This window comes from Poecilia reticulata, chromosome 17 (genome assembly GCF_904066995.2).
Source record: "Poecilia reticulata chromosome 17, P_reticulata-male-v2, whole genome shotgun sequence".
Lineage (NCBI taxonomy): Eukaryota > Metazoa > Chordata > Actinopteri > Cyprinodontiformes > Poeciliidae > Poecilia > Poecilia reticulata.
In genome coordinates this window covers 1641096-1667802 of record NC_088846.1, presented here as the reverse complement: position 1 = coordinate 1667802, position 26707 = coordinate 1641096, and the positions used below count along the sequence as shown (strand labels likewise).

Genomic DNA, 26707 nt, shown 5'->3' with positions numbered 1-26707 from the left:
TCCAGATAAAAGGTAAAATAATATTGTTGAAGTGCCATGTGTTTGTTGAGACCATATCTAGTACTGAGAATAAATATATCTTACAGACCATAACAGTAAAGAACTTATCACTTATTTATGTTTTTAATTAGATTCGATATTTTTATTTCTTCAATATTATTTTTCATGTCAGTGTTAATGTCATGAGGCTGATGACTCCATGACACTTTCAATTTGACTCATTAGGATTTGATTAAGAACCAGATTTGTTCTTTGTAATGTCTGTCCAATAAAACTATTAATCTGATAATTCATTAGACATACCTATATGAAGATATAATCCATTTTTCTATCATATTTGTGTGGCATTAAAAGGACATGGAACTTTTGTTTTTCCACTGAAAGCTCTGGTTTGCACAATAAATGCCATGAGGGTGAAGTTTTATGGATGATACTCTGATGTCCCATTCTCCTGAAGGCAGCACAGAGCTGCACCACCAGAAACTAACAAACACTGAAGAGAAGAAGAGTTATGATTAATGTAGTTACAGTTCTATCCATGTTTTAATGTTGCAGAGCTCAGTCGTTTTGCAAATAGATCAAAGTTTAAACTGGCATGTTGTTCATCTTTTATCTGGTCATTTTGTGGAATATTTAACAACTAGAAAATGGCACAAGAATATTTTTTGCACTCTGACTGGCTGCTGTTAGACCTACAAATTTTAAGTTGAATGTTCATAAAATTTTTTGTAGACATCTGTGAAAATAATTTCTATTCACACTGCTTTTTTGTTCTCTGGGAAATTATCTTGATAAATACAGAAACAAGCATAAAAATCAAAACATCTACAATAGTGATAGTAATATTAATAACAAAATAATAGTCAGTGCAAAGTAGCCTACAAATTCTTTGTTGGGTGGCGGTGAGGGACCTGGATAAAGACTAGGGGGTGCGCTGGCACAAAAAAGAGAAACACTGATTTAGTTGGTAATGTTGCATGTTCTAAATTACTTGCAAAAACATTGACTGAAAGCACTCTTATTTAATGTTGAGGGATTTTTGCCTGTAAGTCAAACCTTTAGGGCACAGACATTTTACATTTTGTTTTGAGTTGAAATGTACTGAAGTCTTATTTAAGTTTCAGTGTTTAGCTTGTTAATTGTATTGTTAGAAGCAATTGTGTGGACATTGCTTATTAAGATATTTTTTATTAAACTGTAGCAATAGCAACGGTATAGTTAATTTCTATCATCACTATAAGTTTCAGGCTCAGGATTTGTTTTACTTTAAGCACTGTATATATCAGTTACGTGCTGACAGTTATTATTTGCCATCATGGAAAATAATAATATCATTTAAATTGCTATTTCCACCCTGTGGTTTGTACTATAAAGTACCTATTTTTTTACTTAGCTTAACCAATTCTGATTATTTTTTCTTCAAAATCGCTGGATTTTTGCATTTTCCCATTCAAATGCTCAGAAACGAAGCCGGTGAGGCAGCAGCGAGCTGAGCCTCATCTGGGATTGCGCAACCTCTCGCTAACTGCACTGGCTGCCATTCTTTGAGAGCATGTTCGTCCTGTCTGTACGCCGGGTAATAAAATGACTAAAAAAACATTTAATATATGGACTGATTTTCCATAATGTAGCTTATGTATATAATGTACAGTGTTTTTTGTCACTAATTGTGTGTGTATCGTGTTTTGTGTGCGGAGGAGCGATCAGAAACAGCAGAGAACAGACTCGAGGTGAGGCAGGCAGGTCTCTTGCCTCACCGCTGGGGGCGCTCATGTTCCCAGATACTGTGACTCCACAACTGCAGAGTAAGACACCGTGAGCTAGCCATGGAGCTAGCCACACAGTAAATAAGTAAAGTACAGCGATATATTTGTTTTCTTCTCTCTTCCGACGTCAACATGAAAGACTACATTTCTACACTTAAACAGTTTTCTAAAGTGAATTTTCAATTGAAGCAGGAGATAATAACTAAAGGAAGACCAACACCGGAGCTGAAAGTTTTGCTTCGAGACAGTTTGATGATTCTCAAACAGAGTAGAAAAGACATGCCGAGGATAAACTTGGCTTTGGATGAACGGATATTTTTGTGCAGAATTAGGAGTGCATGGATTTCATGGATAAGTAAAGGTAAGACAGCAACAAGATGTAAACAGTCAGATAAGACTTCTGCATATTGGTGTTCCTGCTAAATCCTGAATATGCCCAATTTGGGTTGTCTTGGCATTTTTAATCGCAACCTGTGGGGTTTTCCCTGACTTGGAACGAGAATACAACCTGCTGAATGTGACAGGTAGCCAATCAGAAAGCGCGATGCCGTAAGAACAGAGGGAAATCCCAAACAGCTGACATATTGCCCAACTGAGAGTCCGGTGGACATCAGAGATGATATGTGGAAATGTTTATTATTAAATCTAAAGGTCATTATTATGTTTATTCAGTTAAAAATGTTAACTATGAAAAAACATGACCTCCAAATCATAGTGCAGCAAGTAGAGCGGCTGCTCCCGTCTTTTATCCAACGCCTTTTCTTTTTGTTACGTCTTTTATCTCTTAAAATGAGTCCACAAACTATCACTATTGTTTCTACATCATTATCCGTGTTTGGTTATTCTAAATTCCCACTATGTTGGGAGTTTTGTGGCTTATCCTCTGGAATCGCGATGTTCGTGACTGGAATCGGTTCGTGTGGTGTGTTGTTCCTGCCGTGTGGCTGGAGACACGAACCGATCGAACCTGTTGTACTTTTATCAGCTCTGTGGTCACAGAGTTTTGGAGAATCGGCCGACAATTCTTAAATCTTGCCGTCTAAACCGGATTTAAGACTCACAAGCTCTACTCATCTCCTCTCGACCACTACCCAAACGCTCTGACTCTGGTCGCTATGGTAACGTTTACATATCCCTTCAAAATAAGATACAGATGCGCCACAAAAACGAACATTTTACTTTTGTGAAAACTTTAAGTCACGATAATGACTAACGGGACCCCTGATCTTGTTTCTCTGCAACGAGATGGTCCCATCTGGGAGTGATGGGAGACAATGACACCCGAAGTGTTGCTTATGCACAGCCTGCTTGGTCTCTACGTGGCAAAGCAGCTTGAAGTATCATTGCCTCATTAGCAGCCGGTCGCCGCATGTTACGCAGAGCGGGTTTGTAATGTGGGACTCACCTACTGGTCCGGGATAAATCCATTCTCCTGTCTCTTCTTTGGACCTTTTCCCCTTTACAAAGAAACTTTCCAAAGACATCTGATCTGTTTCTTACTCATTTTGCTGCTTGTGGGCTCAATGTTGGTGCGCAAGTATCCGAGAGAATCTGGTTAAAGGATTTTCAAAATAAAAGATCCTCCAGACTCAAATAATACATAAAACGGAAATATTTAATTATTTCTTGCATGGCCCGGTGCCAATTATTCCACGGACTGGGGATTGGGGACCACTGCTCTAAGGGACAAGAGTGTAAAGAAAATGGATGGATGGATGGATGGATATATATATACACTCCTGATCAAAATCTTAAGACCAGTCAAAAAATTGCAAGAATTTGCATTTTGCACTATTGGATCTTAAGAAGGTTCTAAGTAGAGCTTCACAATGGTAAAGGATAAAATCAGTGCAAGAGACAAGAACTTTTGAGCAGGGAATTTTCTGAAAACTGCATTTATACTCAAACATGATTTTTTCAGCTGATCAAAAGTTTAAGACCATAGTCTTTAAAAGCCAAAAGCTGTGCAAAAATCTGGATTCCATGTCATTTTCTCTCAAGTCTTAACACTGTCAAGAGCTCCTGATGGCAAAAGCAAAAAAGCTCAATGACTTTGAACGTGGTAGGATTGTTGAGCTGCATAAGCAAGGCCTCTCACAACGTGCCATCGCTGCTGAGGTAGGACGCAGTAACACAGTCATTTTGCATTTTTTAAATGATCCTGAGGGTTATGGAACAAAAAAGTCAAGTGGTAGACCCAAAAAAATTTCACCAGCTCTGAGCCGCAGGATCCGATTGGCTGTCCGTCAAGACACGGGACAATCCTCTACCCAAATTAAGGCCATTACTGGTGCTGACTGCAGTAATAATAGTCAGTGCAAAGTAGCCTGCAAATTATTTGGTGGGGGGCGGTGAGGGACCTGGATAAAGGCTGTGGGGGCGCTGGCCCAAAAAAGGTTGAGAAACACTGCATTAGAGGTTTAAATTTGGGCCCAAGTTCATAGATTGGATACATACATTATATTCATCCCCACAAGCGGCTGTAAGAGTTAATGGTTACCAGCATATAGCGTAGCTTACACACTAAATGCTGTTCCTCATTTACTCACTAGAGGGCAGCAGCCCGTGTGACTCAGACCATTTGCAGCTGGAGCGCATTGACCTGCTGAGTGACGCAGAGAGCCGCGGTCGGCACCAGCAGCTTTCTCTTGCAAACTTTTATCGACAGCTGGATAAGGACAGGTTTCAAGAGATTCAGTTTGGTAAGAAAATGCTAAGCTTGTTTGGGTCGACGTTAGGGTTGCCACCTGTCAGAAATCAAAATAAGGGACGTGTTGTCCTAGTCTCATAGTGGGGAGGGTGTGTGTGTGTGGGGGGGGGGCAGTTGGATGTAATATCGCAACACCGTGAGTGAAACAATGACTGGGGCAGCCTACTATATAAAGTACTAGGGGAAAACTTCTTTGTTATTACACGTACATATTTGTAGAATACGGAACAAATCGCGTCCCGTTTCGGTTCAATGCGGGACGCTACATTTAACAGTCAAATACGGCATGGTTCCCTATTTTTCGGGACGGGTTGCAACCCTAGTCAACGTATTTGTGTGAGAAGACATTCTCGATTGTGAACTTAAATAACGGACTCTCACATACGAGACATCTTGCGCATCAGTACCACTGCCTTTGAGCCAGACCTGACCTATGTGCCGCAGTCCAGATCTCAGTATCACATTAATGCAGGCAAGTCATTTGTCATTTACAATAAGTCTCTGAATTTATGACTTATTTTGATCTCAAAAAACAAAAACAAAATTTATTCAGACAAGTTTTCAGTTTTCACTCCAGAATAATAAACTTTTAAAAAACTGATCAACATTTACTAATATGTCATATTTCAAATGAGCCCTGCACTTGTTGATATGACTGTTACTTGCTATTTTTTTAATTTTATTTAAAAATTCTGTAAATATTGAACTGCCATGGTGAGATATTTTTTTTATATTTCAAATGTAATTTGCACAATAGAATACAATTACTTCTGTTTAAAAACGTTAGTGTTAAAAAAGTGAAGTTAAGTGAATATTCAATTGCATATGATATGCATGTTTCAAATGAACCAAAAGACATGCTTAAGATCGCTGAAATTAAAATAAAAAGCAAATGTAAAACACAGAATGGCTTGCTGAAATGCGTTTAAATATATTGATGTTCTATGTAAAGAACATCCTCCAAGATCGGCCCCCCTACATTTTTAACACACCAAATCTGGCCCCCTTTGCAAAAAGTTTGGACACCCCTGATTTAAGGCGATTGGCGTCAGTGAAATCTTTTCTTTCCAGGCAGCATTTTGAAACGGTGATCCATGCTTTTATTTCCACTCGATTGGATTACTGCAACTCACTTTATCTGGGAGTCAGTCAGTCGCTGCTCTCACGTCTGCAGCTGGTTCAGAATGCTGCTGCACGAGTTTTAACAGGAACTCGAAAGAGGGAACATGTGACCCCTGTTCTGGCCTCACTTCACTGGGCTGCCTGTATATTTTAAGATTCATTTTAAAATTCTTATGTTTGTTTTTAAATAATTGCATAATCTTGCCCGGCTTACCTCTCTGAGCTTCTTCACCCCTATGTACCTTATCGGTCTCTCAGGTCAGCAGATCAGCTCCTCTTGGAGGTACCGAGAACCAGAAGGAAGCTCGGAGGGGACAGGGCTTTCTCCGTCATTGGCCCTAGTTATGGAATGACTTGCCTTTGCAGGTCAGAAAGGCCCCTTCACTGTCCACTTTTAAAGTTCGTCTTAAAACCCATCTATTTTACTTGGCTTTCAACACCAGCGGGATCTAGTTATAAATTGTATGTTTTTGTTTTTAAACTAAGTTTTTATTTAATTTTTTTATTATATTGTGTTTTAATGTACAGCACTTTGTATCAGCTGTGGTTGTTTTAAATACTTTATTAATAACGTTGGTTTGGTTTGGTTTACAAACTCAAATACGTGGCGGGAATATAAATAGAAAATTATTAGCAGATATTTCATGACCCCAGATGTCGTTGCTAAGATGGATCCTAAAATACCAAGCTTGTGTTGGGAGAAACTGTGGCCCAGTGGTCCCCAATCATACAAATTTTTTGGTCATGCCCCAAACTTCAAAACTTTTGGGATGAGGTGTACAGGGCTATAAACCATATCTTTCCAGAAGTTATTCCAGGATGTTACAGTTGCGTTACTTGGTATAATACCAGATGGTTTGCAAAGATGGGCTAAAGTATATCTGTTAAATGTCCTTTTTGCAGCAGCCCTGGAATGCATTACAATCATGTGGATGCATCTGGAACCACCTTCCTATGACTTATGGGTTCAAAAAGTAAGGGAATTATATCCAATGGAAAAAATAACCTACTCATTAAGACTTCAAAAAACTACTTTTAGCCTGCGCTGGGGGCCAGCAGAAGCTCTGTTGATGTAAATGAGTCCAACATGTTTGTCTTTTGGCATATGGTGTTCCGCTATTTTATCCAAAGTGTACCCTTATTTTAAGGTTGTATGGTGATGAGTACAGATGTGATGCTGAGGTTGTAAGATGTCTTGCTAAGATGTTTTATTTATTTTTTTGGAGAACTTCATATTGTCAACACTCGTTACGTACTGCTGATGTATGGCTGTATAATTGCTCTGTAAAAATAATAAAAGTGTAACTTCTAAAAAAAAAAGTACATTTATATTTTTGTATTGTTCTTTCTGGTAAGTTTTCTCCCTGGAAGAATCCATCTTTGGTTGCAAACGAATATTTAAGTCCCCTCCACAAATCGGAACACCCTGTGTTTCTTTTACCATAGTTATTTTCTTGTAAAAATCAATATCACTCCCTGGAGAAGCATATGTTAAATGATGTAAAGGGGTTTCCACCTACATTACCTCTCACAAGCACAAACCTGCCTTCCTTATTCTCCAGTTTGTATTATTTTTCGAAATGTATCTTGTTTGAGATGAGAATAGCTACTCCCCTTCTATGTCCTGATTTGTATGACGAGAAGAATAATTGGTTGAAACCCATTCTTAGTTTTTCATGTTTACTTTTGTTTAGGTGGGTTTCTTGTAAGTACACTATGTGAGCATGTTCCTTCATTTTTGATAAGATTCTACTTTGTTTAATTGGGTTGAGTAGACCATTGACATTGAAAGTAGTTATATTTATCTTATTGTTAGCCATGTCTGACTGTCTTGTTGATCATTTTTAGATGTCTGATTGCAAATCTTAACAAATCCACTCTCCGAACAAATGTAAACAGTAACTTAATGATAAAGAACAGAAAATAAACTTGAGATTCCAAGGTTGGGGTCCTGAACAAAAGACCCTGAACTTGGCTAGGAAAACCGTCTAGCCCTGGGGGAAGTCCTCCCTTGGAAAAGAGGGGAGGGCCCCCAACTACGTGTAAGCTGTTTTTATCCATTTTGTGCGCATTCCTTCTCTGTAATTTCTTTTTTTCGTCTAGGTTGGGGCTAGGGAATATATCCAATACCATAACAATAATGTCCGTAATACAAATCAATCAAACTCACTGAGATACATTGTACTTTTAGTTTATATCCTATTGATTACACAATGATTATTTAGTAGAGGTGTGCCGATCGATCGGCCACCTATCGTAATCGGCCGATTTCCGTGGAAAAAGTGTGATTAGTGATCGCCGATCACACAAACCGATCATCTCATTTCGCAGCGTGCCTATGCAACTGGTCTCTTTCCTTCACACTGCGTCAACGCGCAGCAACAAATCCTAAGCGATGTGTGGAACTATAACACACTGAGTGATTGGGGAAGTTTGCATGTTGCAGTGGAAAATTGAAGCACGTGGGGTGAAGCACGTCAAAATGCATCTACACAACGAATCTAATATGGCATAAAAAGAATGCCATACTTGATGGAGTTTGGCTACATCGAGGCGCACTGCAGTAAAAAAGACATATGGAGGACCAGATAGCAGGTAAAGCAGCGCACAGCTACAAACACTCACCCGGATTAGCATGACGGTCAGAAAGCTAAACACATAACCCGCAAAATTATTTAAGTCTTCGAGCTGCGATATAAGACGCTGGTTCTGCTCTCGCTGTTGAACCGCTGCTACGCGCTACAGGTAGTAATATTTGACAGACGGAGCGCAGTTTCTGCTCCACCTGGTAGTGACTCTCACACCGAACCTCTGTTTAAAGCTGCAGCAACTAACCTAAAAAAATAAATTTTACATGCGTATTAAAACGTCCGCTGTCCTAACATGAGACGATAATCTCTGAAAAAATAATCGATCTCCTCCCTGCTCTGCATAATTACTCCACTCAGTCAGAAACAGCCACTCAGAACTAGCAGTAATCAGCTAGCCACCATGCTATCAGGAAGTTTTCATGCAGTAACTCAGGATTGTTTATTGTAATGGATCCTGTATTTGCCTTTGAATGTTAAGTTTTATACTTGAATTTTTTGGCAATGTTAGGTTTTATTTTGACTCTTTGCATTATTTAGCCGCTTCAGAGCCTTCATATTTTCAGTTTGTTAAAGATAGTATTATTGATAGCAGTACAATTTGCACAATGCCCGTTGTGTTTTCTTGGAAAAAGTTATTAAAAACAAGTTTTTGTCTAAATTAAGGTGAATTCATGGTTCCTTTTTCCATATAATGTAACCGGTAGTGCTTATGATTAAAAAAAATAATTATGTGATCGGTATCGGTGATCGGAATCGGCAGGAAAAAACCTGATCGGCACATCTCTATTATTTAGCTTACCAGCCATTATTGTATCTATTCAGAGCTCCTCTTGAGGATAACTGGTTTCTCTTCTAAACTCACAAGTCTTTCTCTGATGTTCATCTCTCGCTCCTCTCCTGGCATTTGTTGTTTCGAGCCGATGTTCTTTCACCGGTATGGGAGAGTTGCTTAGCTAAGCTCTCCTTTGGCTTTATCAGGGGGACAGGCAAACCACGCTCCTTCATGTCCTTCGTAACCCTCTGATAAAGCCGTGTTTCCCCCTCATAAAACACTCGTAGTTTAGCGGGGAAAGGAGACTGGAAGCGTTGCTTTGAGGCCAACTGTTACAAAAACAGTGCCCCTGGACTCGCACAAGTCACAAAATTTTACCCGGTTCAGAGTCAAGTTCACGTTGCAAAATAGAGGATGGCTGCTGGCTAATCTGACTAATTCATGGAGGAAAGTGGAGTGAGACACTCAGATGTGAGTCATTAGAACTCACATCTGCATGAAAAGCGACTGCAGGAAGAAAAAAAGTTTCTGTAAACATTTAGGTTATATGTGCAAGGGCACATTGAGCTGCATGTTTTAGCTCATATTGTCTGTTTAACCAACAGAAGAAAACTCGATGCTTACCAGGATGTGAAACAGATCTCAGCAGAGGAGGCTGTGAGCAGAGAGGACATCCATGCTGCATTTATCTGTACTGAGAATGACTCTCATGAAGACTTTGTCAGGTAACCTAAAATCTGGTATTTACACATGCAAAACTGTCTTTAATTCTTTTGCCATCAATGTCACATCCTGGCTCAGAGATTCCGGCAGAAAAGAGGAAGAACACACAAGACAATACTTTATAGATATTTTATAGAAAATAAAAACTGTTTAATTTGATGAACTAGTAAAATCAGTCGTGTAAAGCACTTGTCCCCGACCCCAAACCCCCGGGCCGAGGACCGGTACCGGACCGCAAAAGAAATAATTAAATATTTCTGTTTTATGAATTGTTTGAGTCTGAAAAATCTTTTATTTTGAAAATCCTTTAACAGGATTCTCTCGGTTATGTCTTGCGTGCCAACATTGAGGCCACAAGCAGCAAAATCAGTAAGAAACAGAAGTCTTTGGAAAGTTTCTTTGTGAAGGGGGAAAGGCCTAGAGAAGAGACAGGAGAATGGATTTATCCCAGACTGTTAGGTAATTTCCACATTCCCAGCCCGCTCTGCGTGATATGCAGCGACCGGCTCGCTAATGAGGAAATGAGACCTTCAAACTGCTTCGTCACGTAGAGACCAAGCACCCTGTGCATAAGCAACACTTCGGGTGTCATTGTCTCCTATCACTCCCAGATGGGACCGTCTCGTTGCAGGGAAACAAGTGCAGGGCTCCCATTGCCGTTATTATGAGTTAAAATTTTCATGAAAATAAAATGTTCGTTTTTGTGGCGCTTCTGTATCTTATTTTGAAGGTGTAAATGTTACCATAGCGACCAGAATCAGAGAGCGTTGGGCCATTGGTCGAGATCAGAGGAGAGGAGTAGAGCCTGTGAGTAGGCATGTCCTGATAAACGATAAATCAATTAATCGCACGATAAATTAAACCTATCAACCTCATTTTAATTATCGGCTTTATCGTCTCTTCCTGCCATTTTTTTTTTCTTTCTGTTGATGTCACTGAATGAAAAAAGGCTCAACTCCAGTGCTCTGCACTGATCCTCCCTTCCTCATTTCCTTAGTGTAATGCCCAGGGCACACTACACGAGTTGTCGGCCCATTTTCAAAACCTGAGAGACACATTAGCCGACAGAAATCCTAGGTATAACGGTTTGATCGGGTTCGATCGTGTCGTGTGGTGCCAACCACATGGGCACAAAATAATGACTACAAGTAAAGTTAACTAATTTTAAAATCAGGCATTAATCAATGCTTTACTAGAATCTACCTGTGATGCATGTGGCTAGAGTCAGTGTCAAGTCCTGACTGAATGAAAATTATCATAACCTATTTATGTCACATTAACGAAGAACAGCTGAAAAGTTACTGGTTTAATCAACTGCGGTAGCATTTTAGCTCCAACTCCTCCCCTTGTCATTTCTATATTCTTTGCACGAAATGTTGAATAAATATTAATGTTGTTTCCACATATAATCTCCAATGTCCACTGGATTTTGGGTTGCGTCGTGTCAGCTGTTTGGGATTCCCCTCAGTAATTTCCCTCAGAAAGCACGGAGGAGAATCCACGCTTTCTGATTGGCTACCTGTCACATTCAGCATTAAGCTCCCAGTCGGGGAAAACCCCTGATTTAGATCGGAGTGGCCACGATGATCTACCGTAACACACCACACACTACAGGATGATCGGTTACGAAATCACCAGTGACAATCTTAGAACGGCCAACGTTCTAAGATTGTCGTAAGGGGAAAATAGGGGCAAAAAATTGTGTAGTGTGAACTACTGAATTAGGTAGTCGGATGTGCCCATCTTCTCTATTTAAATCTAGTGATTACTGAAGGGCAATATAGTATACAGACTTCATAATCTGCACTCTTTTGGTTGAATGCAGTATTTATTTCCACTTTCACTTTTCGTTGCTTAGTTTTTATTCAAGTACGTTTTTTGTTAATGGAGACTGAGAATCCATTTTATTTTTGTCTTTGGTTGTTTTGTCGATTTAGTTTCAGTTCCAGTGGTGTTCTTTTGAAAATAAAGTGCATCTATCTATGGCAGGAAATCGCATGCATTATTAGTCATTTCCATTAAATCAGTGTCAAAAGGTCTTGAACAATATCGTTTATCACAATTTTTTAGACAATCGCTCAGCAAAATTTATCGTGACAGGCCTACCTGTGAGTCTTAAGTCTGGTTCACACGGCACGATTTAAGAATTGTCCCAAAGCTCTGTGAGAGTATATGAGCCGATAAAAGTACAACAGGTTTGATCAGTTCTTGTGTCCAATCACATCCCGATTCCAGAAGAAAATCCTGTAAAACCCCCAACATACCATACGTGAATTTAGAATAAAGAAATATGGTTGATGATGTAAAAACAACAGTGATAGTTTGTGGACTCATTTTAAGCGATAAAAAGTGAAACAAAAAAGGCGATGGATAAAAGACAGAGGGAGCAGCTGCTCTACTTGCTGTATGTAATGGAGGTGAATTATGTTTCTTCGTAGTTAACATTTTTTCTTACTCTGTGTTTAGATTGTTTTCCATTTTGTCGTTTCATTTAGCATCACTGCTTAACTATATAATTATGTATTCACTGTTTTATATGCCCAATGTTAGATGGAGGGGTAATGCACCACACACTGCAGGATGATAGGTTACCATTATTGCAAGTGACAATCTTAGAACTTGGAACGTTCCAGTTGTCGTAAGGGGAAAATCGTTGCCTAAAATTTAATATGGTGCCATGTGAACTGGCACCATATTGTGGCACCGCTGGTTTTAGCGGGCACACAGACATGCAGAAGCCTTGTCTGACGGTTCACACACACAGCCTCCCTCTGCCTCTCGCCGGGCCGCAATAAAATTGTCAAGCTTTGACCGGTCCGTGGTGATAAAAAGGTTGGGGACCACTGGTGTAAAGTATCAGTGAATGTAAATGCATCCCCAGGCAAATGAGGGGAATGACGGGGCCATTAAAAGACAGTTGGCCGATATTTTTATATTTCAGAGTTTATTGAACATCATAATTTAAAAATAACAGTAATAAAATAAATAATAAACATCCAAAGGAGTAATTAAAGCATGAACTTGCCAAAACCCAGCCCTTTTGGCTATTTTGAAATGTTATTGGCAATATTAGTGTTTGGAATATAACAGTTTAAAGGACTGCTTGGATACAACAGTAACTGTGCTGCAGTATATCTGGTGCCATGCATTAAAACTCTGCCAGTGTTGTATTTGGCTAATTGGATGAAACTATTACTGTTTTTTAAGCTCATGTCTCACATTGACCTTGGTGCCCTGATCTTAGAGTGCAGTGAGCTTGGTGGGGAACATGTGATTATGGAAAAGCTTTTGTACATTTCTTTAGTAACAGATTGACCTTTTTTTTGTATAGATATATTTATTCAGAATGTACAGTGATCCCTTGTTTTTCGCGGGGGTTGCTTTCCGAAAAGTGAAATCCGCAAAGTAGTTGCCTTTAGTTTTTACAATTAAACAGCATAATTAAATACGCTACATTGAAACCTAAGAACAAAACCTGTTTTCAGGTCAGTGGATGTGCGTGTGCATCAATCGGGCCTTAATGTGATCCAGAGTCATGTTGTTAAAACATCTCCTCCAAGCTGCTTTGCGAGATTCACAGCTGTATCTATGGCAGAGCGATGGATCTCGTCAATCCAGCCTCCGGTCGGGTTTTGCACTTCCTCTGGCCACAGTTTTTTCCAGCAGGCATTCAAAGTTTTCAGCTTTCATCTCCTGAATGGCCAATCCGTATTACTTGTATTTAAATACCGTAACGTAATAACGTTACGCTACATGTGTGCCAATAGGCACACAGGTAGAGAAGGAGCTCGGAGACTGTTTAGCCAGTTAGGATGCAGAACACAATGCACTGTGAAAAAAAACTGCACATAAACAATCCGCGAAGCAGCGAGACCGCGAAAGGTGAACCATGTTATAGCGAGGGATCACTGTACAACCATCCAAAATCTACATCCAGTGCACAATAGTACATTAATTTTTTTGATTGAAAAAACAAACTACAAAAATAAAACCCATCCACCCACTCTTTCCATGTAGCAACACATAGAGTAAAAATTACATTACACATGATATATTTTTGAATGGCCAGAAATAAGAGAAAAGTAATATAACAAAAATATTAAAGCCGCAAGCGTCATTGGAGGCGAAGCGCGCCGAAGGCCTATTGGCAACCGTGGGGGTTCCAGCACTGCCACTCTCGCCACCGCCGATGCTCTCACGCAGTTCCCGCAGCCGTCTGCCAGGCGACACACACCTACATCTTCCGCATCGCTACCTGATGATGCACAAGTGCAGTCGATCTGAATTGCAATTTCAAACTATTGGGTTCTTTTGAGGCTGACAAAGGTCAATCCCAACAAGTTTACTGTAAATAAGATGAGGCATGTATGATTTAGAGCAGTCTTTCTTCCAACACAAAGAAAGACTTCTCTAACTGCTCTAATAGTTCCTTCCAATAGGTGACTTCCTGATGGAAGGGGGCGTGGTGGCTAAAGTGATGTCACCAATTGATCAATTGAATGTGATGAGCTCTGCACTGTGATGATTCCAATGAAGTTGATGCAGCTGGGAGCTTATATGGGGAACTTATTCCATCTTGATGTTTAATGGAGAATGGCCAGATTTGAGGCTTAGCTACACCCATATGCTTTGACATAGAAAAATTTCTTTGATAACTTTTGACCCTCAGTGTCTCAAGATTCTGTTGTCTGAGTTTGAAGCCTGGATCTCAAAAGCTGTAGGACGAGTTCGCTCAGATACGACGTCAATAAAATAGACAAAATGGTGGCTTTGATCCAAAATGGCTGACTTCCTGTTGGGTTTAGACCATGGCTCCAAGAGACTTTTTTGTAGGTCCTGACAAGATACACGTGTACCAAGTTTCATAATTGTGGGTCAAAGCATGACTGGTGGGTGATTTTTAAAAATATTCTAGGGGCGCTGTGGAGGAATTAGACCACACCCACCAAATATTGCACTGGATTCCTGTCGGGAGGTGGACAATGACCGATCTCAGTGAGTTTGGTGCAGCTGGGCTGAAACATGTGGAATCTAGAGCCAAACGTATGGTGGCTCTGACTTTGCTGTGCTGCCATGGCCACGCCATCCACTGAAAACTCTTTGTGCTTTAAAGCAAGTGAGACCAACTTATTATAAGTCATCTCACACAAGATCATCCTGATTAGGTCAAGAGAGCCAGAGTTGGAGCTTTAATAATAAAAACAAGAATAAGATATCCTCCGATTACAATAGGCCTTCGTCAGCGCTTTGCTGCTTGGGCCTAAAAAGTATCATTTTTTTCTAATGTTGGGATCAATTTAGGAAAAGTCATAAAATTTCAAATTGGCTTGTGTTGTCTTGCGGGTCGCTTTGGACCTGCAAGACAACACAAAGGTTAACTCACTCTTCTGTCCAGGATGTTTCTGCAAGCAGGGAAGCACGTCTGTGTGGAGTATCCCATGGCCCTGTCTTACCAGGCTGCTGCTCAACTGTGGGACTTAGCCCAGAAAAAAGGTGAACTCCATTACTTTTATAATTCACCTGTTTGTTCAAGGTTTTAAAATGTATCACCTCTACCCAAAGTGCAGTAGATAATCTGCAAACATTGTTTTTGAAATATTAACACCATTTGTTTTTGGTCTACAGAAGAAAACTGTAATAGCAGCTTCTGATTTTCGTAAATGACAAAAATATTCCCAGAACAGTACAGACCGAACTACTGTTCACTTCCTGTTCACTTCTCGCACACTGCAAAAACTGAAATCTTAGTAAGATTAAATATCTTAAATTAAGGAGATTTTTCTTGTTTTCTTTCTTACAAGATAATTTTTCTCACCAAGAGGGGTTTATGTTAGAATATTTTTCTTATTTTAAGTGTTTTTGTACTTAATTATCTCAGTAAGATGTAAAAGCTTGATATTAAGAAAATATTACTTATTATGAATATGTGCTAGAATCTAGAATATCAATATTTACCAATCAAACTTCAAGTCTAGAACTTATTTTATATAAGTAAAATGTTCTTATTTCAATCACAGAAAGAGAAATCACATACTTAATGAAATGTCTTCAGATAATTAAAACAGACTATGTCCAAATTGAATCATTTGTGTTATTGCCAATAAAAAATAAATAAATAAAAAAAAACATGAATTTATACTCTTGTACAAGTTGGCAGAGTGTACTGGAAATTATAATTTAATATTTAAACGGTTGACATTTAACACAACAATTTCAGAGACAATATCAGTTTATATATCAAGATAATTCTTGGCATGTTTCCATCTGCTATGGACCTTCTTAATCTGATCTTCTTGATGCAAGATGTGAGACCTCTTACTGACCTATCATGAAATTTCTGTTGATGTGTGATTTGAAATGGCTGGTATTCCACACAATGAGATTAGAATTAACAATATTGATTAGCTCAATGTCATGATAAATATTTATATTTTGGGCCCTGCCCACGACTCATCACAAGCAAAACCTTATTCTTCTGGACTGGAAGTGAACGGGAAGTGAACCTGATTACCTCCCGCCCAGGGAAGTGAACACGTTGAGAAGTTTTTCTGTTTGTCTGCAGGGGTAGTTCTACATGAGGAGCACATTGAGCTGCTGACAGAAGATTACAAACAGCTGAAGAAAGAAGTAGAAGGGAAAACCCTGTTGGAAGGTTCTCTTCATTTTGCTGGTAAAAAGCAAAACCTTTATTTGCGCTTCAGACTTGTCAGAATCATTATAAAGCACAAGAATACTTATCTTTTTTTCTCAGGTATCGGCATTGGCATTATGATATTGTGACTATATATATGTGTGTATATGTCTATTTAAAATTTGCTTCCTTGAGAATCAATGAAGATAAAATAAAAAAAAAACTAGAAAAACTAAAATACTGCTGTATTTTGAGGAATGGAAGAAATGACATTAAAGGGGGCCACAGATATTTTTGAACTTTACATACATTAACTGTCCCTGTTTGCATGCTCACCATGAACCAACTACGAGGATGTCGTCCTTTCTCTAAACCTCACACTGGATTTAGACCGGGGTGGGCAATCCTGGTCCTGGCCGGTGTCCTGCAACTCTTAGATGTCTACCTGGTCCAACACACTTGAATCCAACAGCTGAATCACCTCCTAAGTGCAGTCAAGTTCTCCAGAGTCCTGCTAATGACCTCATTATTTGACTCAGGTGTGTTGAAGTAGAGACACATCTAAAAGTTGCAGGAGACGGCCCTCGAGGCCTGGAGTTGCCCACCCCTAATTTAGACTGATAGATTCAAAGCTTGATCCCTTGCTTCCCTTCCTGCTTTAAATTCTGGTTGTGTTGAGTAAAAATGTTAACGACTATTTTCTTTTTGTTATTTTTATTTTTGCATTTCAAAAATACAATAGTATTTACAACATGTATGTACAGGTGATTAAAGATCATGTTTAAAATGAAACCTTTACAACTATAAAATGCAAATTGGAAAGACGAAAGAAAAAAGCCTTTGGGATCTTTTGGAATTGATCTAACTATATTTTAAAAAAATAAAAATACCATTCATTGATTTTTGAAGTAGGTCTTGTTCTGTCTCAGGTGGAGCACTGAAGCCTGGATTTGGTTTTCCTGCATTCAGTGGAATTGCTCGCCTTTCGTGGCTGGTTGATTTGTTTGGGGAGCTTTCAGTAAGAGCGGCAACTTTTGAAGAAGACGCCGAACAAGGCTACAGCAAGATGACAGCACAGCTGCTAACGTCTGACAGCAAGTTAGATATCTTTTTTCTTACTGCATTTTTGACAACAGATCCTTTAACATAAAAATGAAAAAGTTTCCTGGCTAATTAGGACATCAGAAGACAGTTTTGAGTAAATTGTGTTGGCAGAAGCCCAGTGTTCTACTGCTTATATAGTTCCACTTCATTTCCTTGCAATATCAACTGTATATTAAAATTGTACTATAAATGTCCACTCAATAAGTTGCAAGCAATAAGTTGCTTTTGGTGGGTTTTAGCTTACTGGCTAAAATTTCCCTGTCCAGTGTGTTTAAAAGCAACAGAAAAGGAAATTTTCTATATTGATGAATCAGTTATGCAGACCATGTGCTGACCTCAGCATCTGCAGCATTACTGGTGAGGTATGCAATAGTTCCACAGAACCCAACAGGAAATATGTTTTTTTTAACAGAATGAATCAACTGGTGAGACTTTTTGTAACAACCTGGTTAAACATTTTTGATTTAAGTGTTTAATTATTACCATATAGGACTGCCTTTTTTATAGGCCTGTAATTTTAGCCTTACTGAAAATTCCAAGTAATGTAACAATACAAATGAAGAAAAACCTTGCAAATTTTCTGTAAATGTAATAAAATAGAAAATTTGTATGAGGAGAAAGTAGGGACATTCCTACATTTATGAAAACTATAAATGGCTAAAAACCTAAAGGTTTATTACATAAGGTCAGTGAGATAGGCTTGCTTTGACAGAAGCTGGCCTGATTAGTTGCAGTGTTATCATTAGAATCATATTAGATTGTACATAATTGATTTTAAGTATAATTAGCTTGAATAATGAATAATCTCATTAGATGTTTTTGTCTTGTAATAGTACCTTGAGATGACATTTGTTGTGAATCAGCAATACATAAACCCACAAAAATTGCATGGACATTTAGGCAGGTTTGCTCCCAACTGTTAAAGTGGGAGTTACAGCCATGTTGATCATGGAGCTGTTGGAGGTCATCAAAATGGCCACTGGGCAAGTATGTTTATAAGGGTCTCTGCAAACAATTAACTGAAAAAATTGACAAAACCTTTTATTAAACAGCTTCAAAGACTTCAAATTACTTGAAATTCAGTGGAGAAGGACAGTGACAAATCTCCAAGCAGACACAAAAGCGATCTTTAAAACAAATGGAGATCAATCGAGAGGAAACAATAAAGGATGCTTCTTCAGTTAAATCCACAAATGTGGCTGAAAGAACAAAGATACAGTAATTTTAAACAAACAATAGTCTTAGATTAGCGTTCTCAGCGGGGACTGTACCGCCCCCTGGTGGGTGTTCAAAGGACGGCAGGGGGCGCTGGTGGAAATTTTTTCAAAAGGGGGGCGCTGGGAGTCCTTTGCGCCAAGGTAAACTTTACACTTTAAATGCACAACAAGACCCCGAAGACCCCTATGATGAATACAAACTTTGGACTTCGTTTTCCCTCTCCTGGACGCGGGTCACCGGGGCCCCACTCTGGAGCCAGGCCTGGAGGTGGGGCACGATGGCGAGCGCCTGATGGCCGAGCTTTTACCCACGGAGCCCGGCCGGGCTCAGCCCGAAGAGGAGACGTGGGTCCCCCTTCCGATGGGCTCACCACCTGTCCGAGGGGCCAAAGGGGTCGGGTGCATTGTGCTATGGGCGGCAGCCAAGGGAGGGGACCCTGGCGGTCTGATCCTCGGCTGCAGAAGCTGGCTCTTGGGACGTGGAACATCACCTCTCTGGTGGGGAAGGAGCCGGAGCTAGTGTGCGAGGCTGAGAGGTTCCGGCTAGAAATAGTCGGCCTCACCTCGACACATGGCTCTGGTTCTGGAACCAGTCTCCTTGAGAGGGGCTGGACGTACTTCCACTCTGGAGTTGCCCATGGTGAGAGGCGCCGAGCTGGAATGGGCATACTTGTTGCCCCCCATTTGGGCGCCTGTACGTTGGGGTTCACCCCGGTGAACGAGAGGGTAGCCTCCCTCCGCCTACGGGTGGGGGGACGGGTCCTGACTGTTGTTTTGTGCTTACGGGCCGAACGGCAGTTCAGATTACCCACCCTTCTTGGAGTCCTTAGAGGGGGTACTGGAGAGTGCCCCTCCTGGGGACTCCCTTGTTCTACTGGGAGACTTTAACGCTCACGTGGGCAATGACAGTGAGACCTGGAGAGGCGTGGTTGGGAGGAACGGCCCCCCGGATCTGAACCCAAGCGGTGTTCTGTTGTTGGACTTCTGTGCTCGTCACGGATTGTCCATCACGAACACCATGTTCAGGCATAAGGGCGTCCATATGTGCACTTGGCACCAGGACGCCCTAGGCCGCAGTTTGATGATTGACTTTGTCATTGTCTCATCGGATTTGCGGCCGTATGTCTTGGACACTCGGGTGAAGAGAGGTGCGGAGCTGTCCACTGACCACTACCTGGTGACGAGTTGGCTCCGGTGGTGGGGGAGGAAGCCGGTCAGACCTGGCAGGCCCAAACGTGTAGTGAGGGTCTGCTGGGAACGTCTGGCGGAGTCCCCTGTGAGACGGAGCTTCAACTCTCATCTCCAGCAGAACTTCGAACACGTTCCGGGGGAGGTGGGGGACATTGATTCTGAGTGGACCATGTTCCGTACCTCCATTGCCGAGGCAGCCTATCGGAGCTGCGGCCGCAAGGTTGTTGGTGCCTGTCGCGGCGGCAACCCTCGAACCCGTTGGTGGACACCTTCGGTGAGGGATACTGTCAAGCTGAAGATGGAGTCCTACCGGGCCTTTTTGGCCTGTGGGACTCCAGAAGCAGCTGATGGGTACCGGCGGGCGAAACGGCATGCGGCTCGGGTGGTCGCTGAGGCAAAAACTCGGGCGTGGGAGGAGTTTGGAGAGGCCATGGAGACAGACTTCCGTACGGCTTCGAGGCAATTCTAGTCCACCATCCGGCGTCTCAGGAGGGGGAAGCAGTGCAGCACCAACACTGTTTATAGTGGGGATGGTGCGCTGCTGACCTCAACTCGGGACGTTGTGGGCCGGTGGGCGGAATACTTCGAAGACCTCCTCAATCCCACCAACATGCCTTCTGTCGAGGAAGCTGAGCATGGGGACTCTGGGTTGGGCTGCACTCTTCCATAGAAGGACAACAGAATATCGCTCTTATAAACATGTGATGTGTTACCGACTGCAGTGAAGTGAACCTCCGAGCGCTTGAGGAGGGAGCTAGAGAACGGCTGGCCGAAATTAGCGTTCATAAATCGGATCAACCTTGAGCTAAACGCCGCTTGCTCGGCGGATATTGGAAAATCCAATATCCAACTCGAAACTAACTTCACTGCAGTCGGTAACGCAATAAAACCACCGGGATAAAGTTTGTTTTGGTCTGTCACCTAAACGCCCCACAACGTCTGACGCAGTAACGTTGGCTCAAAAGCTCTATTGGGCAATAGTAGACATAGAAGGCAGCTCTCCTCATGAACATAATGATGCAGCAGAAAAACTGCAGCTTCGCAACTAACGGAATAACAGCGAGCAGAAATAAAGCGAGTAGAAAAGGGAGTAGCAAAAAATGACAAAGCAAAATATCTATTTTTCTTGATGGAAACTTGTGTAAGGAAAAGAAAAAACTAAATATATATTTATCAAAATATATATTATTTTATTTATATATTTCTTTTTCTTATGTCGGATATACATTTCTTTTTATTTATATATGTCGGATATACATTTATTCTTTTATTTATATATTTATTCTTTTATTTCTTGTTATGTCGGTTTTGGTCCTCCATACTCGTTCATATTTTGTTATCTGAGCATTGAGTGGTGCGGCTCTCAAGGCAGACATCGTTTCTTTCGGCTGTGTGTGTCCATTGAATGTAAGTAGTATTGTTTGTGTTTTATTTTGGTTTCTTAAATGCCTTAGAGCTGTATTTGCATTTGGCTGTGGAATATTATGGTTGTTTTTTTTTGTAGTTTATTCGTATTGTGGAGAGCTAAAGTTTAGCCGTTTAGCATTAAGCTATTAAGCTATGTTAATTAGATGCAGCGGTTATTTGCTTTCACCATTTCCAACTGAAATGCCTTATTTCTCTGCTAGTTTATAATCGTCTTTAATTTGTCAATTGCCTTGGATATTGTGATGTTAATGCAGGATATTGTGATGGAATGCAGGGTTTTCCACAGGGTATAACAAGCCTGCCAGGCGTTGCATGTTCGTTTTTAGAAAAAAAGATTTTTAAAAATTTGATTTTTTTTTTTAGAAAAAAAAAATTAAGTTTAATTTTTTTTTTCTAAAAAAAAAATTAAGCAACTGCAAGCAGTTGCAGTTGGACTGCAAGCAGAGGTCAGAAAACCTCGTCCCATAAATTGTGAACAACCAAAGCAGTCTCTGTGGCACTTACTAAAAACTCAACAAACACAAAATGGAAGAGCTACTAAAGTCACATGAATTAAATCTCCCTTTTTTTCCTTTGAATCCAGAGAAGAGTTGCACATGCAGTGGATTTAGCTCATCATGCTGGGCTGGTCCAAGCTTGTATGAGGCCTTGAGCAGAACTTGATTTAGGGGCAAACTCTTGCTGCTAAAAATATCAGCACCTCTAACAGCATTTTAACATTTGGTAAATTCTGGGGGAGGGGGGTAGTTTAATTGGCCAACATAAAAAGCAATCAGTAATGATTGTAGTTTGCTGAGATATATTTGTGAGCAAACAGAACTCCATCTCAAAGATTAATCTCACAGCATCAAATTGTAGCTATGGTAACAAAATCGAATATTGTTGAATATTGCTCTTTGAACTTTTACAAAGTAAACTTGCCATCTCCTTAAAATATTAATTTAAAATATTTTTAATGTATGTATGCTGAAACAAATCAAATTTAGCCGCATTGATATTCTCAATAAACAAATGTTACATTGATATATCTGTGGTCTGTGATAAAGTGTTAGGCCCGCTGGAGGCCTGGGAGGCCTTTTGGAGCTGCTGACTTAATTTGGATTAAAAAGAAGTGCAAATATTCATTTTAATTGTATTTTTTCATGTGTTGTTTATAAAACTCTGTAGTTGTGGGTTGAAATAGTATTTCACTGGCGATGTCTTCCCGTAACATATAATTACCCAGTAATATATTTACATTTCATGTCTACATAACATTTTTTAATACAAAAACACGGTGTACCGCCTCTGCGCCGCAACCACCAGGCTGAGCAGGTCGGGTTGGTCGGGAAACCCTCCATTAAATGTGAAAGCATGTTAGTCAGATCAGATGAAACAATAATGAAATTCTGTAAAGGGAGACAGTAGGGGAGCATACGTGAAGGATGTGAATGTGGTATATGAAATATTTTTACATGTTTATAAATCATTGTATGACATGAATTGCCCAATATTAGCGTGTCGCAAAAATGAAAAATATATTTTAAACCCTGGATGACCAAGGGGTTGTTCTTGCAAGAAGAACGGTGAGGAAAATCTGTTTCAAAAACCAGAGAACTAGAGAAAAAATATGTATGCTTAGTATTTACTCAAAGGCTTTACAGCAGTTGAAGACTCTCCTCACTGAACACAGTCAGGGAAAGAGCCTGGGGCAGAACACAGCATACCTTTTTATAGGAAGGGTTTCATTTCATTCACATAGTTTGACAATCTACTTAGCTACAAAACCAATTGCAAGCATACGCATTTTCTTTGATAAGGGAAATTAAACATTCAAGGACATCATGAGGGTGCATATCAAACAATTCATCAACTTTGTTGTAATGCAGAGTTCAGAGACATTTCAAAAAACTTTCCCATGAGTGTGTGCATTACGCAAGAATCACAACACTGTTATGCATTGATTTTGATCATTATTGTGCCAGTAAGTAATATACTTCATTAAATTGAGATAAGTGATAGGATAAATAAGTGTTCACTTCTTCCTACTCCTTTTCAAACGGAAAAGTAGAGGTAAACAAATAATTTTGTTCTTGGTTATGCATGCATATATTTTTCTGTCTCAATGATTGCTTGTTTTCTTGTTTTTTCTAAACCTGTTTGAAATAAATAAATAGATATATAAATAAATGTACTCATCACAGTAGTAACCTTAAAATTTTCCATCTCAGTAATTATTATTCGACCTCAGTGCTCCCCCAGTTTTCCAAAGTGCTTTAAAAATGGTTTGCTCAAAAATTTGATGTTTATGTTGAAAAGAATAACTTGCTGAGTGACAGTCAATAAGGATTTAGATCAAATAAATCAAGATCCCTTGCATAATTACAATTAAGAAATTACAAAACCAATAGAAAGAAGAAATATACAGTGTTGTTTGTGTTTGTATTTAAGAAAAGGTAAATACTGTTACTATCGACCACACTTTTCAAATTACAGGATTATGCGATGAGGGATAGATAATAATTAGTTAGCCTGTTATTTGACTAACAGAAAACAATTTGTACAGTTAGGAAATGACAAATCCATATCCTCAAAGTATAAAATTCAGAGTACCCCAAGGTTCAGTGTTAGGACCAAAGCTTCTTATTTTGTAAATGAAGGATATTTGTGAAATGTCTAAAATGTTACAATTCATCATGTTCACAGAGGACGCAAATTCATTTTGATCTGGGGATAATTAAAAAAAAACTAAAGTACATGAAGTAAAGGGATTCACCCTGGATTTATTCATGATAACAGGATTTCTGCTGTTTGGAGCTTGTGGATACCTGGCTTATCGACAAATTTGTGATGGACTTGGCTAAACTAATGAACACTCAGACTGTTGGTGTGGACAGAGACGCAAGTTGGATGTGAATCTATTACTCCCAGCCCAGCTGAGGACTCCAAAACTCACTAATGGGATGGAATCGATCTTGGAGAAGTTGCTAATTTCGGTTCGGTGGAACGACCAAACTAATTTGGATAATTGGGAACTGAGATGTACTGTTGAGACTTTATGGGAAATTGAAATTTATAATCTACCCGACCTAAGACATTTTGTATCTGAATTGGCTGTCCCCGTGTTGCCTTTGTAACGCTAACTAAGGCTAGGCGCCTTACTACAGCCAAATATGATAATAGGCAGTCAGAATAGGTTCGGATATGGAGCCTGTGTGTGTGAATAAAACACCATCAGACAGAACGGAAATTGAAGTTACTGTATTCAAGCTTATGTTTTGATATATATTTAGGAAGATATGCAATAATAATAATACTTATAATAACAGTGATTTTCTATTAATATAACCAAAAGACACAAGGAAAAAACTAAACAACAAAAACAATAAACCCTTATGACACCCAAGAGTTTTTTTCTATTTTGAGTCCATTTGTGAATCCAGGGTGATTAATGGTTCATCAATGTTTAGTCCATGATCCAATGCAATAGGTCCGGAATGAGAAGTAGCTTGGTTCATTTAAATCCTACCGCAAAGCTGCGGTGATCCTGTAGCTTGCCATCCTGGGTTGACACAGGGGGTGGGAAAAAACCTGACCTAAACGAGGTCATAAATAAAAATAAAAACAAATTAGCTTTCACATTTAAACGGGGTTAAACTAAATAACTAAACATTCAATAATTACACAAAAAAATAGCTATATTCCATAAAGTATTTCTCAGGAATCTTTCAAAGGAATTTCAAATTAAAGATCGCAATCATGTTTACAGATTCAAAGTTACAGATTCAAATTAAAGTTACAGATCAAGGGTACAGATCAAATTAGAGTGCACTTGTAAGTTGTACCCAACTTCCGTATTGTTTCAAACAATTTTTTTTTCTTTTGTTGCGCAACTCAAAAAAATTAACCAAGCCCAGATTTCTATAGGCCATCAACAAAATCAATTAAAAGCAACTAAAACTATCCTAAAAGGACAAATTTACAAAAATCAAAGGGCCTATTTAATATTTTGACAATATATAATCTATTCGGCCACAAAATGGAACAAAAAGAGAATGACCTTTCAATCAATAAGCCCAATTTTCAACCATTAATACATAAATTGAGTGGGCATGTCGCCACCGCATTTCTATTTTAAAAAAACACAAAGTACGTAAAACAAACGACTCACCGTCGAGCGGTAGACAAAAAACACCCAATGTAAACCTTCGGCTGTGTTAATAAGCCTCGATTCAGCCGTATTCTCCCATAAGTTTAGAAGACTCCAAGATGAACAGCTAGCCACAGCAACAGCAGCAACAGCAATGGAGATCCGAGTTCTTCTTCTTCTTGTTGGTCTTATGACGGTTGGCAAGAAACTTTTAGTAGCATTACCGCCACTTACTGGTATGGAGTGTGGTTCGTGATGGTTTAACTATTTATCCTTGTCTATATATACATATATTATACCATAAATTTTATCTAAACATACACTCACACATTCGCACTTAAACATAAATACTTGTGCACAACTATGTATTTCACGCCTTCATTCACAAACACACTTATTATACTTAAATTCTATGAAACAATTTAGTTTTCTTAAGAAATCGAATAATTATTTGCATATGTTTACTCCCTAAATTCTTCCTCAATATATCTAATAAATTAACCTTCTCCTTAATACTTTCAAACTCTCTCTTCATATAGCTTCTCTCTATTTCATATTTATGGCATTCTAATATAACATGCTCTATGGTTTCATATTTATCACAATAATCACATTTGCCAGTTTTATGTTTTTGAATTTTAAAAAGTATATAATTAAGTCTTGAATGTCCAAATCTTAACCTTATCACTCTTTCCTCCTTTCTATTTCTTCTTTCTCCTACATTCTTCTGAATTTTATAAAGCCATCTTCCTGTTTTATCTACATCCCACCTTTTGTGCCAAACTTTCATCAGTTTCTCTTTAACAATACTCTTTCAGATTTACTTATTTTAACTGTAAAACTAATAGGATTTTTAATTGCCCTCTGCCATTTTATCTGCCCTCTCGTTTCCATCTACTTCAATATGTGCTGGAACCCACACAAATATAACTATTAAACCATGTTTTGTATTCTGAATAATGTATGAAATATTTCTAATAGAATGTCCATCCTACTATGTGTTTGATTATCTTTTTAAACTTAATAATGCAGAGCTTGAATCTGAACATATTATCGTTTTTAATGGTTTTATGTCTTCTACCCATTGTAAAGCTAATAATATTGCCAACATTTCTCCTGTGTAAACTGATAACCCATCTGTAATTCGTTTTCCTATTTTTATATTGAATTCTGGTACTACAAACGCTATTCCTATTTTCCCAGTTATTTTTGATGCATCTGTATAAATGTGAACGTTTTGATAATAATTATTTAAATATAATTGCACTGAATAACTATCTACAATGTAAGATTTATCTAGTTTTTTTTCCCATTATTGTCATA

At 39.2% G+C, this 26707-nt stretch overlaps 2 protein-coding genes across 6 annotated transcripts in view; one reads left to right on the top strand and one right to left on the bottom strand.

The window, feature by feature from the left end:
• ccr12a (chemokine (C-C motif) receptor 12a) overlaps nt 1–26707 on the bottom strand; it is a 255587-nt gene that overhangs the window by 37346 nt on the left and 191534 nt on the right. The window lies entirely within an intron of this gene.
• The window catches only part of blvra (biliverdin reductase A), a 45532-nt gene that overhangs the window by 15060 nt on the left and 3765 nt on the right, over nt 1–26707 (top strand). For 4 of the 5 annotated variants that reach the window (XM_008433529.3, XM_008433527.3, XM_081597776.1 and 1 more), the window contains 4 exons: nt 9567–9686; nt 15080–15177; nt 16247–16354; nt 17245–17413. In XM_008433529.3, the coding sequence (XP_008431751.1) occupies nt 9567–9686; nt 15080–15177; nt 16247–16354; nt 17245–17413 (495 nt within the window). The remainder of the gene's footprint in view (nt 1–9566; nt 9687–15079; nt 15178–16246; nt 16355–17244; nt 17414–26707) is intronic. The other variant, XM_008433532.3, reaches the window with a different exon arrangement.